Genomic DNA, 13,668 nt, shown 5'->3' with positions numbered 1-13,668 from the left:
AGGAGAAATTATTAATTGGAGTTTGTACCCGGTTGGAATTCTGACACAAAGTCTTTTATGTATTGGAATAGGGCTGTGATAGAAAAGCCTGGAACAACATTTGTATCACTTCCACATTTCGGACCAAGTCTTTTCAACTGTAGGTACCTGTACAAGTATAGGGTAGCAGCAGTCCAATGTGCAAACCATGTGCTAGAACGCATTCAAGAATGACTGTTTGGTATGTTCTTAAATCGCATGCCTGGTGAGAACATAGCTTAAAAACATCCAGCAGGTCATTTTCATAACAATGTCAACATTGGTTGACGCTTTTACCTGTGCACTTGAGGCCATTACCAATCCAACCTGGAGCACAGTTGCACTTAAAGCTGCCCGCTGTGTTGGTGCAAGTTGCTTGTCTGTCACAGTTATGGGCTCCAATCTCACATTCGTTGATGTCTATCAGAAATGGAAATAAAGAAGGGACAGAATTAAAGATTGTGTCTGTTTGCTCATCAAACATGTAAGAAAGAATTCATTCTACTCTATGAAAGTAAAGCCATGTTTTTGAGCGTAATAAAAAAAACAGCTACTAAAATCATTGTGTTTTTACAGGTTGTCATTGGGAGACTTGTAATGTTTTTGTGGATTAAACAATCTTTAATCCCTTTTTTTGGGTTCTCATTGCACTTGGTGTCTGGGAATCTCAGATAAACACTACTTCAAAGCAAAACCAGATCAGAAATGTCTAAAATGTAGATACATACAGCATGTTGCCCTTGATTTTAATAACTAAATGCCAAATAATAGTGAGAGCTCTTCTCTCTTCTTTTGCAGTTGTTTGCAGCTAGATCTCACAGATGCTGTGCAGATAAAATCCCCTGATCGTGCAGAATTGTTTCTCTTCCTGAAAATCACAAAGGAAAAACTCTATGGAAAGTCACGACATAACAACAATGGCTGCAAGTTTTAGTGAAAACAACTACGACAAACAATGACCAAAACCAAACCTGGCCTTGAGCCGGATAAAAACATATTGCAGCTTCTGTAATATGGCTGTGCAATCAAGAGAAGCCATGATCCCCAGAAAGATGTAAGTAATGTTCAGGCACTGAGCTCCTAGCTTTGTGTCAGTCTCTGCAAAAGCAGTATTTCAAGAGCTCTGTCAATTAGAGATTACAGTCCTCCTAGTTTACAGTCTTCCTGAGGAGAGGCTATATTTACACCACATTTGATGATGAGGTTAATATGAGGGCAAGAGGAGAACAAATCTTCCTGGATTACAGATGGAATTAATGACCCCACCAGCCTTTGATGAAAGAGAGAGCATTGCAGAGAAAAAAGCAAAGCGCAAACAAGGGAACGTTGCAGGCGAGAAGCGTGTCAAGAAACTGCAGCTGGTGTCAAAGACGAGCTTTGATTTTTACAGGGTAATATCTGACAGATGCATGAAAAGTTCACAATCTTACTTTTTGCTGTCTTTATGTTTGCCCAGTTTTTCTTTCATTCATCTTTCTGCCTCTGTCTGTATTGTCCTAAAACCTAAAATTTTTAGATTTTGCAGTACAACACTTGCCCTTTTCACTTTTTAGTGATTTAAATAAATATAAAAGTTTGTATTATGACTTCAAAAAGGCACCTCCCAAACCATCTTAACTTTAAATAAATAATACAATAATTGTATTCTAAATAAATAAATCCAAACAAGCGCAAATCACTACATATGAATTAATGATTGGTCAAGAAAGAAAATTAATATTGTTTCATCAAGACCTCAGTGGGACTGAATTCCTCCATTGGGAGAATTTAGGTCACATGGAGTCATGTTAGGGAACAGATCCAACTCATGAGGAGATAATTCAATTGAATTCAGTTATATTAAAAGCACTTTATGGGACTATTGAAATAGGCAAAAAGAACCATAAATAAGACAAACACAAATATAAAAACGAAAGACCCACTCTGATGAAAAAATAGTTTTTCTTGATTTTAGCATCTACTTGTGGCATTTATCTCATCGAGGACGTATTTAAAGAAAATTTGTATTTCTTTATTCAAATCACTGTGAATCAGGAGCAGTCGAAAAAATCCCATTTGAAAAAGAACGTATTTGTTACATAGAAAATTCAATGAGCAGGTAACAAGCTCTCTGCTCAGTTATGGGTGATGGGAAAGGGGGGCAGAGTTGCTCCATGCCAACAGTCCCAATCACAACTCAGATGTGAATTTTTAATTAACTTCTGCTCTGCAGAAACTATGTCCTTGAACAGAATACATTGGTATTTTTTTGTTGCTAAAAACAACATAATCATAAACGAGAGACCACTGGGGAAGCTTTTAAAATAAAAAATCTGTCTAGATGTTATTTTTGATAGTAGTTTGTTAAAACACAAAGTTTAGTCAAGTGAGGGACTGTGCACATTTCCTCCATGACATGACTGAAAATGGGGAAAAAGGAGGAATTTTGGAAAGGTAGGATCTGGTGTGGAAAAAAATGAGGCTGTTCTCCTGCAGAACCTATGTCTTGCTTAAAACAAATTGCAAAACTATAAAGAGAGAAGGTAGACCCAAGTTTGGTTTATTTTAAATCTTAAATTTGTTAAACATACACAAGTGTCCGGAACTGTAAACTTTTAGCATGAGTTGTTAACTTTAGTTTGCTACAAAGTTTTTATTTTATTTTTTGGTGAAAAGTTCACTTGTTAAAAAAAGTACCATGGCACTAGTTGTTTACTTGTCTATTAGACAACATCCTGTCTAGCTTAGAGGAATTAGACTGTTAATTCCTTGGTCTGGGACTGAAATTCCAAACAAATGATTCAACACTGGTTGCTGTGCTGCAGGACTAGCTTTCTCAACACAAGCGAAATTGACATTTTAATGGAACCAGAATGAGGAGGACTTTGTGTCTGTGTAACTCCTGTTTCTTAGCGAGCGCTTAGGAGGGAAAGAAACTTAAGACAAATTCGGACAAATCTTTATTTGCTTCTGAAGTCTGCTGATGTCTGACTCATTTTCAAAGCAAGGCCAGATAGCATTGCTGACTAAACTTCCAGCTAGCCCTTAATTGCAAAATAAGAGGTGTTATAAATCAGACCTAATTCCCACAAGATGACAAGCGAGTGCAAATGAGCAAAAGACTCCAGCAGCCGGATGGATTTTTGTATTTATGTGTTCTGGAGCTCATTCAGGTGATTACGTGCCGCAGAGAGTTTCCAACCATCACGTAATGTTTAGCTGATCATAATGAAAGAGCAGTGCAGGAATAAACAAAGGTGCTTTGCAATGTGAACATGTGATGACAGGTGGTGCTCCCGTTGTGGACGATATCTGTGAGCAGTGCCATGATGGTGTCACACAGGTGCTCGTGAGTGATGTCAGAGTCGCTCTTTTTTAAGTAATGCGACTGGACAGCACACTGTGCTTACTGAATAAGAAGCAGGAAATTCCAGCTACTGCATGACACAATGACGGCCGTCTGACTCACCTGTGCAGCCTGTGGTTCCCTTACGCACAGAGTAGCCCAGGTCACAGTGGCAGATGAAGGAACCCTTGGTGTTCTCGCAGTTCCCACTCAGACAGATGTTTGAGTTCAACTCACACTCATCCACATCTAGACAAAGAAGAGGAAACAGGCAGATGATTTAAGCTCTTGTTGACTTGGCTGGCCAATTTCAAAAAGCTTGACGTCAGAAAACACCCCTCTAAAAAAATATATCATGAACTATAGCCCAGCTATAAAATGCCTTTATTGTGAATAAATACGGCAAGAATTGAGTGTTTGTGCAGCTCCATTCAGGCAATCTTACATCAACCATGTCAGGTTTTTCTTAACTCCGTAGAACTAGACGTCTAAATGTCACACATTCCTCCCTGCTCAGCCCGACGAACACAACGTTCACTATCTTATAAATCAACAACATGACTCCCCACTCTTGGGCTCAGGCTCACAGATCTGAGTCATTAAACCGCATTCTCGTGACTCATATCTTGGATAACCTTAAAGACATTCATTATGCGTTGTGTGTGTTGCGTGTTCGGAGGGGGTAAATCAAACCTCCTGGTTTTAATAAGGGCAGCCCTGCAGAGTTTAATTCTGAACATTAAAAAATGTGCATCCGTTACCCAGGCACGACTTCATATCCTCAGATGACATGAAGCCGTCAAAGCACAGGCATTGGTAAGTCCCTGGGATGTTGGTGCACTGGCCCCCATCGCAGGTGCTTGGGTTCTCCTCACATTCATCAATATCTATATTTAATAGACAGATATAGAAAAAGGTGAAGGCAAAGAAGATCACAACAATATATTCCTGTCTACATTGGGCATTAAATTACTAGACCTTCCTCTAAAGTAATTTTACAAAATAGATTTCCCTCCAATTGTCTGTAATATTTTGACTTGTTTCCGAGTCCTCTGATTAAACTTAGAGTCAGAACAGAACATGAAAATTGAAAAGCTTTACCGGAACTTTAAAATAAATATCAATAATAGTCTGTCATCATTTTAAAGTAAAAAGAAAAGAAAGGGAACTAGAAAACAGAATTTTAAGTTTCCTGCACACATTTTCAGAATGCTTTTTTTTCTACTATTGATGCTAAAATGATGCAGGACAAGACTAAATGTTGATAATACTGGCAAACTTAGGCAGCAGCGTGCCAACCACAGAAAATGATCCTGAGATAGGAAAGTAAATTCACAAATAAATGGAAGAACCAAAGTTTCTCACCAATGCAGCTTCTTTGATCAGGCATCAAAGCATATCCGTTGTGGCAGCTGCACTCATAGCTGCCCTCTGAGTTGGTGCAAAAAGTCTCACATCCACCATTCTCAATCGTACACTCATCGATGTCTGAGAAGGCACAAAAAAGTAGTGAGATATGTTAGAATAGCAGAAAACCCATTCTGTTTTCCAAAAAACTGTTGCAAGTTATGGACGTACCAACACAATTCACCAAATCCTCGGTAGATTTGTATCCTGTGTTACAGTTGCAGTAATAGCTCCCAACCATGTTGACACACTGACCATTCCTGCACAGCCTGTCGCTCAAGTCACATTCATTGATGTCTGTGACAGAAAAAAACAAGATTATCAAATGTGGTCCACATATACATAAAGTATCTTTGTAGGAAGAACAGGGAGATCAATTGTAGAAAAACTGCACTTAAGGAAAAAAAAGCAATGGAAAAGGCAAAAACTAACAGTGCAAAAACCCAATGCAATTCACTCAATAGCATAGAATATGGAACATTGAAAGTGAATTGAAAGAAATATGCTGATGTTAAAAGTCGCAGCTGGGGTGAACAATCTTAGTAAAGTCTGAATTTAGGAACAAGATTCTGTGTTTAACTGGAACATTGGGATGCTACTGAAGCTTGCATAGGTCCGGAGTCTCACTGCAGCATTGGAGCGGCGGACATAAGAGGTCAATACCCGGCTGCAAAAATCCACCCTTTGAGAAAAGAGCGTGATAATAACATTCCTCATCCAATTGATAAAAAGGGAGGATGCCAGTTTCCTCTGCTGAAAATAGCAAGTGTCCACCACAGAGATGGGGAGTAAAGTGTCAGCAATTTTATGTAGCATGCACGTAAAAAATTTGAATTATTTTAAAGGATATTGTGATCACAAGGAAAATTGTTCAAGTAGACTAAGGTAAAGAAACATTCATCAAGTCAACTATGCTTGACTAAAGTGTTTTGGTTTCTAAAGTACTTCATTTTTCAAGGTTTTAGATACTCTAAAAGAACCTATGTAAGTGAAAAAGCAAAAATTATAACAAACATTGCTTTTTTTCCCAAATATATTTTGCACCTTTTGAATCTTAGACAGTTCCCACATAAATAGTTAAGGAAGAAGAGAAAACCCAAGATTAAAGTAAAATGCATGGATTCTAACCTTGACAGGCTGACCCATCAGGGGTGATCTCATGTCCTGGGGGGCAAATGCACTGAAAGCTGCCTTCCGTGTTTACACATTCACCTCCACGACACAACTGAGGGTTCCTCTCACATTCATCGATGTCTGACAAGGGAAGAAAACACACGAGACATGGCAACAGATAATGTCAGGCGTGGATTACACAAAAACAGGCTCATGAAACATTCAGTAAAAGGACTGCACGAGGAAATGCGGGAATAGCGTCTGTTTTCTCATCTAAAGAAGTAGAGGAAAAATCATTCTTCTGACATCATCACATAATCAGGCAAGTAAATGTTATAATTGCTTATTGGAGTCGCTTAAATATCACGACTGAGTTGTGTTGACACCGAGAATTATTTTTAAGAATGCATTCAAATAAGACCAGACGACAAACAGAGCTTTTCCACAGAAGGTTAAACATTTAGTGTAATAGTTGCATATAAAAGTGCTTTTGAATGCCAGCTGACTGGCTGCATATGCAGACGGAATAAAGGACAATTATCTTTAACATTATCATAAAAGCAGACCAGTTTTATGAGCTTTTGTGCCTGGTGGACTGGTCATTTTGAGCGCTTTCAAACAGCACACACACATACACTCACACACACGACTATTTAAAAAAACAAACTGCCACAGCATACAAATATTAGATCACATCCTCCACTTTTAGAGCTGGTCCCATGTCTAAGCACCTCACTCAGAGTTTATACCTCAACAGGGAGAGTGGAGGGGGAGGCTATGATTCGAGACAGGGGTTGTGTGACAGACTCTCCTTCTATGAGAAGACCTAAACTGGCAAAAATATGCTTCTGCCCCTCCCGGTCATACCCTCAGAAACTTTTCAAAGACATCAAACTGTCTGTACCTAAAGCGTGTGGGATGGCTTCTTGTATATTCAGCCTCTCCAGATGTATGAGTGTGAGTCATTACTCACCCATGCAGTTTTTCATCATCATGAAACCACTCTCGAAACCTTCGAAGCAATTGCACTCGAAATCTCCTGGTGTGTTGACACACGTGCCCTGTCCGCACAGGTCCGGAGAGATGCGGCACTCGTCAATGTCTAGGAAGGAAGTGCAAACAATCCAAGGTGACAACTTTAAACCTCTAGAACATCATCAACTACAGAAAAACAAAAGAAAGATTTATTGACACAATAGTTAAGATAAGAAGCAAACAATCCGAGAGGCTTATATTTAAAGTTTAATTGGCATAGCAAGCAGAGCGTGAACGCACAAAGTATTTGGGTAGAGACTACAACATGAAAGAAGGACTATAAAAATGAGACTGAGTGGAGATTAAGTGGCTCCTCAAGCAGATTCCACCAGTCTAAAACTTAAGACCTGGCCTCCATTCAGTTGTAAGCCACATTCTGAAACATTTAACACAAAGACGTCAGGCTGGAATCTCAGTGGTATGAGGTTAAAAGGTCCCAGGTGTAATTTTCTTACCCAGAGCCTATAAAACATTTCTCAATAAATAAACTGTAATGCAATTTAAACCTTCAGATATGTGTGCACATTTCTGCCAGGCCATAATGCAGCTAACCAGACAACGTGGGAGCAGCTCCAGCAAATCCAAAACAGTCAGACTCCCATTAGACTGAATGAACTGAATGTATGCAAGGGCTTTACACCACTTTACTATAATTAGAGTTGGTGGAGAGAGCTGTACATTTGTAACTGATGACGGGTGGCTGCACTTGGGAAAAGACGATGTAGCAGTGTTACAAGCAAAAAATCCTATCTGTTTCATGTATACATGTATATTTTTGTGAACTAAACATTTAATTGTCAAAATTCAGCCGGCAATAGAAAATGATTTATCAGTCATTACTACACATATTGAACTGATAGTTTAACTTGTGTAATCAACTGATTTTATTATATTTTCCAAGAGTCATGAGGAACACCTTGTAAAAAGATAAAAAATATATATATAGACATAGCATCATACAATATGAAGACGCAAACACTTCTGTCTCACCAGTACAGTTCCTCTCATCTGCATCCAGAGCGAAACCATTGTCGCAGCGACATCGGAAGCTGCCAATGGTGTTCCGGCACCTCCCATTGGAGCACAGGGTGTTGATCATCCTGCATTCATTTATGTCTAAGGTTTAGAGCAGAGATAAACCCGTGTGAGAGCAGATGCTGCAACAATACACTCTATGCTGTGCACTGTAAAGCACTACCTTTGAGGAAAGGTCTGCCGTTGATGAAGTCCCCCCTGTGTGAGAAGCCTGGGCCACGTGGGCAAAGCTGGGCAAATTCCGGAGTGCCATTTTCTGGACATTCATCACACTCGGGACCCCAGGCAACTCCAACTGAGCAGCAGCAGGCGTCCACACGGTGCCTCCCTGGTATGGGTGTTCCACAGCGCTCATCGTCATGGGTCAGATAACAATGCTCTGTGCGCAGGTCTGCATGTAAAAACAGGATACGCGCCGTTTATGTGAATGGTACCACTGATTTAGCAGTGTTCTAAAAGACTGGAATATCTACCAATGCAAGTTCTTCCGCTGACATCAACGGTCATCCCAGGGGGGCACTGGCAGAAAAAGGAACCTTGTGTGTTTACACACTTGCCATTGATGCAAACTCCGGGAAACACCTGACACTCGTCCACATCTGAGGCGGAGAGAAGCAGAATATTTTTGTTCTAAAAAACGTTTACAGGAAAAGAAGAAATCTTTGCATCAAGATAATCTCAAAACAGCTCTTACCCTCACAGACATTTCCTTTGACTCTAGCAAAACCTTTACCACAGATTGGATCTAGATACAAAAAGTTTAAAAAAAGAAAATCTCAGCTGGATTTTTTTTTAGAAAAACAGACAGAAAAAGCAATGTTTTAAAAATAGTTGTAAAACATCACTTTGGTTTTTTTGTCTTTATGAGGACAAATTGGCAGTCACCTTTTTCACATTTGGCGCACGGACTGTTCCAGGCTTCTCCCAGTGTGGCGCAGCAGTGAGACTTGAGCGTGGCTCCATTGATGTTGACCTCACAGCGATTATTCACCATCTTTAGCCAGCAGGTGCTCTTTACTGTCTCTGTTTAACAGGAGTTATTGGACATACAACACACTGATGATGTAATGTGGCTGGTTTTGCTCTGACAGCATGTCTGCATGACGTTAAATACCGGAACCGTTTATAAGACCAGATTATTATTTTATTTTATTTTTTTAGAATAACAGTCTGGGATCAATAGTTGTCAACATGTAGATGAAAAGAAACTCAAGTTAAGAAGTTTTTTTCTTCTTTCATCTATTTAGCACATTTCATTCCAAAAAATTTCCAGTTTATACGTAGCTGATGTTAACATTTCCTTACCTATGCACTCTAATCCAGTGCTGTCTAAAGAACTGGCTGCTGAACAAGTACACACAAAGGAGCCTTGGCTGTTCACGCAGTCCCCGTTGATGCAAGGGTTTGACTCACATTCATTTATATCTATGGAGCAGAAAAATACAGACTTCAGTCTCCCGAATTTGTTAGTGTTATGTGGATAAAGCATCACCATAAGACAAAATAAAGAAAGGGCGATGTCCTGACCCTCGCAGACGTCCGTTTCCGGATCAAATCGGAATCCTTTGAAGCACTGGCAGGTGAAGCTTCCCGGCGTGTTCCTGCACAGACCGTTGTCACAGAGCAGGCTGTTCATCATACACTCATTAATGTCTGAAAAGACAAAAACAAAAAGATGAAATGATTATGGACGGTCATACAAAAGTTCTAAAGAAACATGTCACCTACCAACACAGTTTCTTCCTGAGAGGTCCACCTCAAAGCCTGTGTTGCAGGTGCATTTGTATGTGCGCTGCATGTTCTCACACACTCCATTCTGGCAAATGTCAGGGTCCAGGGCACATTCATTAATGTCTGAGAAAGCAGAAGGAACTTTATGAGCACATGAGCTTAAACAGCACGGCTTGGTCACTCCATTACTATACATTAAAAACCACTGGAGCACACATGGCCAAACTTGTCATTACCTCTTCCATCGCCGGCTGTGCCAGAGCCACTGGGGCACAGAGCCTGGAACTCAGCTGCAATAAAAACACACAAAAACAAATCAGCTTTGCTGATAAAAATGGAAACAGCAGTATTATCTATGAGAAAAGTTCAGAAAAGTAAAAAAAAAAGAAAAAGGCTAAAACCAGCTTTTTTTATACCATGTCATTACCCAGTGAAAGGTTTTCTCGTTGAGCCTAGATGTATAAAACCATCTCCTAATGTGGTGCAGTTCTTTTGATACAGAGAATTTAACTGGCAGGAGTAATGAAAAGTAAATGAATGGCTTTAAAGTCTTCATTTGGGTGGATGTGTTCAAGTCTAAAACATGGGAGTCTGAGGCCAAACAGCTTGACTTCATGACTGATGTTCTGTCAATTAAGAAATCCACTCAGGTATTCTGAAATAATGGGGCTGTTAAACTGAAGGACTTTGGCTTTAACAGGTGTGTTTTGAATAAAACAAGCTATTGTTGACTGGAATTGTGTGTCACGTTTGGTGCGTGAATGCTGGAGCGGCTTGAACATCCGTACCCGAGCTTTCTCGGGGGCAGGGCTGGCAGGGCTCTCCGTAGGCATACTCTGTGCTTGCACAGCAGCACTCTGACTTGGTCACAACTCCAAACAAAGGCCTAACACACTGCCCTCGATTGTAGCCGCCATAACAAGTACTCCGCATATGTGTGTCTGTTCAAGGAAGAAAAGAAAAAAAGAGTGTAAAAATGGGATAAAAACTGAAAAGTTTAAATTCAAATTAACAGTTACAAAGCCATGATTTTCAGTAAGCAACAACATTTGCAAAAACAAATCTTTCCACCTTAACAAGCCATGATTTATTAAAGAAATGTAGGCTCAACCATAGTGATCTTATCTAAGCAGGAAGTCATTTAAAGAACTGCAGTATTTCCGATATCAAACAAAAAAACATCAGATTTTGCTTCCATGAGCTACATGGAGGTGTTGAACAAAATGAAATCTAAAACAAGGATTAGCTGAATGATTGCTTTTAAGTTTGAAGGATGCTTTACAAAAAAAACTTTTTTTCCCTTAAATTTACCAACACAGACTCGTCCATCCAGGCCCACCGCCATCCCGGCCATACACTCGCAGCGGAACGAGCCCTCTGTGTTGACGCAGTGTCCGTTCATACACATGCCTGGGGTCTCGCACTCATCGATGTCTGCAACCAAACGCAAATTTAAAATTTAAAGGAGAAGGCTGGAGTCAGCCAAACTGCAGCCCACATTCACCTCTGTGATCTCAACAAAATAAACATTTTCCTATCTAAACTTCATCGCCTCACAGTTTTGCAAGAATCTTGATAATGACATCAATCAAACAGTAATTGAGTCATGCGTGCACTACCCTGTATGTGTGTTTGTGTGTGCAAGAGCTTTATTTGGGTGTGATGGGGAGCAGCCACACTTTGGAGAGACAATGAGGCCCCAGGGCCTCTTTAGACTACACATTTCATTAAAGTCTGCATACATAAGCACACTTCGCCCACACCCTAGTCTACAATTTATTTATTTTCACATGACTAAACCAGGTCAGTGTCTCTGAGATTAAACGTCTGCACAAACAGGCATTTAACTTTCACTGATTTAATCTGCATTTGATTCCAACGCTTTGAACAATGAGTTTGAGTGCAACAAACGTACAGATCAATTGTTGGCTTTATAGCGTGATTTGCTAATCTCAGGATGGGGCAACATGGCTTGTTTTGCACAAGACAGCTTTGGCAAAGGCCGTCTGTTTGAATTAAAAAAAAAAAAGGCAGACCCTGACTATCAACCAATCCTGATTACCTTCCAGGATGCTGGGGGATTTTTCCAAGGCTTTTGGGGGATTTTTACCCTGCGTGTTTTGGTCTACTAAACAGAAATGCTGGTACAAGAGAAAAGTGACCATACAGTAGTCAACGTTCAACCAACGCACCTACACACATGCGTCCACTGGTGTCAAGCAGGAATCCAGATTTACAGATGCATTTAAAGCTGCCATCTTCATTTATGCACAGTCCATTGAGGCACATGTTTCTGATCAGACACTCGTCCTGGTCTGAAATGAAGAGAATCAAATTAATGGGTGTGAATCAAAAACAGCTCTATAAGTGTACTTTATGTTAGACTATCAAAGATTATTACTGGGTTGATTAAAAATAATAAAAAGTTGATATATCAGCTTCAGAAATGCATGACAATATAAGAAGCTTGTATTAATGTGTTGTCAACTACATATTTGGAGATGCAACACAAAAGAAAGTTTGATCATTTAAAGGCTTGCATGTGTTTAACGTTCTGCGCAGAGGTTTTTATTTGACAAACCTTGACAATTTTTTCCATCTGCTGTAATTTCAAACCCAGCATTGCAGACACAGTGGAAGCTCCCCTCAGTGTTCACACAGCGGCCGTTGTTGCAGATCCGACCATTGGCCACACACTCATCCAGATCTGATGGGAACCAAACCACAAAGGACACTAAGCACACATTCTGTGCCTTCCTTAAATCATGTTTGGGCGTGTGGGGGTGTTACCCCGGCACTCCGTCCTGGTCGCAGTTGACTGGAAGCCGGCAGGACATTGACAGATGTAAGACCCAGGGGTGTTCACACATTCTCCATGTGCACATGGGTTTCTCTCACACTCATCATCATCTGGAGAGCAAAACGAGATGTTTTATGACATAAACCACCAGAATGTAGCCTCTAAAATCTGTCAAACTTACCAATGCATTCGCCCCTTCTATCCAACTTGAAGCCCATGTTGCACTCACAGCGATATGTGCCTCCCGGCAATGGGACACACCTGCCATTCAGGCAGAGGTTTCGGTAGAACTGGCATGGGTTGCTTATATTTTGTGTTTGGATTATAGTAGGAACTAATAAAAAAACGAACAAACATTAGTTAAGAAAAATATATTTAGGCAAAAGACACATTTTTTGAGAATTTTGGCTTTTTTGCAATAGAAAGATTCTACAATTAGGACTCTTTTATTTATTTATTTATTTTTTTTGCAATTGGAACTGCATTCTATTTTTATTCTAGTTTGGGATGTACTTGTTTTATTGACCACAATTAATACTCCAATGACAAAAAGGTGGCTTTACATTTGGTTTTGCAATACTGACCAGTGGGGTTCATGGTTGTCTCTGTGGCTGAAAGCCAGTCAGCAAAGCAAGCCTTAATAACGTTTTTAAAGACCAACTCCAATGAAAATTGTGTTTTGGTGTTTTTAACATGTTCTTGTAGTATATTTCTAATAATGGACATATACAATGAAAATGAACCCTAAAATTGCATTTCTAAACATAATTTAATGCTCCATTCCGTTGCTTGTTAATGACTAGATACATGTACATGTTTGTACCATGATCCCATGTACAGCTGGTATCTGGCTCAAAACTGTACAGCGGAACAGCTCCAATATTGCTCGCCATTTTTGCTGTGCTGGTAATGTTAAGTTATGGTTGTGAGGGGCTGTAAGACAGCAGGAGACAGTGTAAATAGATGGATGATGGGAAGTGGGGAAGAGTTATTCTGCATGAACAGTTTTGCCCACAAACTCAGAGACAAATTTCTAATGAAGTACTGGCGCTCTGCAGAAACTATTTCCCACAAAACTACACATTTATTTTGATTTAAGCTAAAAACGGCATAATCATAATCAAAACATCACTAAGGAATGTTTTATAATAGATTGATTGGAGTGGGACTTTAAAACTGCGTTTGACAATTTTGACGAGAAAGC

General features: G+C 39.8%; 1 protein-coding gene across 3 annotated transcripts in view; it reads right to left on the bottom strand.

Moving 5' to 3' along the window:
• The window catches only part of fbn1 (fibrillin 1), a 66,847-nt gene that overhangs the window by 30,960 nt on the left and 22,219 nt on the right, over positions 1 to 13,668 (bottom strand). For all 3 annotated transcript variants that reach the window (XM_023953175.1, XM_023953173.1, XM_023953174.1), the window contains exons 12-33: positions 12,646 to 12,798; positions 12,455 to 12,574; positions 12,246 to 12,371; positions 11,857 to 11,979; positions 10,976 to 11,098; positions 10,453 to 10,605; positions 9,901 to 9,954; positions 9,662 to 9,787; positions 9,461 to 9,586; positions 9,239 to 9,358; positions 8,819 to 8,956; positions 8,628 to 8,678; positions 8,407 to 8,532; positions 8,097 to 8,324; positions 7,889 to 8,014; positions 6,837 to 6,965; positions 5,879 to 6,004; positions 4,922 to 5,047; positions 4,709 to 4,831; positions 4,105 to 4,230; positions 3,467 to 3,592; positions 316 to 438 (exon numbers count right to left, since the gene is read on the bottom strand). In XM_023953175.1, coding sequence (XP_023808943.1) covers positions 316 to 438; positions 3,467 to 3,592; positions 4,105 to 4,230; positions 4,709 to 4,831; positions 4,922 to 5,047; positions 5,879 to 6,004; positions 6,837 to 6,965; positions 7,889 to 8,014; positions 8,097 to 8,324; positions 8,407 to 8,532; positions 8,628 to 8,678; positions 8,819 to 8,956; positions 9,239 to 9,358; positions 9,461 to 9,586; positions 9,662 to 9,787; positions 9,901 to 9,954; positions 10,453 to 10,605; positions 10,976 to 11,098; positions 11,857 to 11,979; positions 12,246 to 12,371; positions 12,455 to 12,574; positions 12,646 to 12,798 — 2,772 coding nt within the window. The remainder of the gene's footprint in view (positions 1 to 315; positions 439 to 3,466; positions 3,593 to 4,104; positions 4,231 to 4,708; positions 4,832 to 4,921; positions 5,048 to 5,878; positions 6,005 to 6,836; positions 6,966 to 7,888; positions 8,015 to 8,096; positions 8,325 to 8,406; positions 8,533 to 8,627; positions 8,679 to 8,818; positions 8,957 to 9,238; positions 9,359 to 9,460; positions 9,587 to 9,661; positions 9,788 to 9,900; positions 9,955 to 10,452; positions 10,606 to 10,975; positions 11,099 to 11,856; positions 11,980 to 12,245; positions 12,372 to 12,454; positions 12,575 to 12,645; positions 12,799 to 13,668) is intronic.

Source organism: Oryzias latipes, chromosome 3, assembly GCF_002234675.1.
Source record: "Oryzias latipes chromosome 3, ASM223467v1".
Taxonomy (NCBI): domain Eukaryota; kingdom Metazoa; phylum Chordata; class Actinopteri; order Beloniformes; family Adrianichthyidae; genus Oryzias; species Oryzias latipes.
The sequence above is the reverse complement of the archived record's forward strand: the minus strand, read 5'-3'. Positions and strand labels throughout refer to the sequence as shown.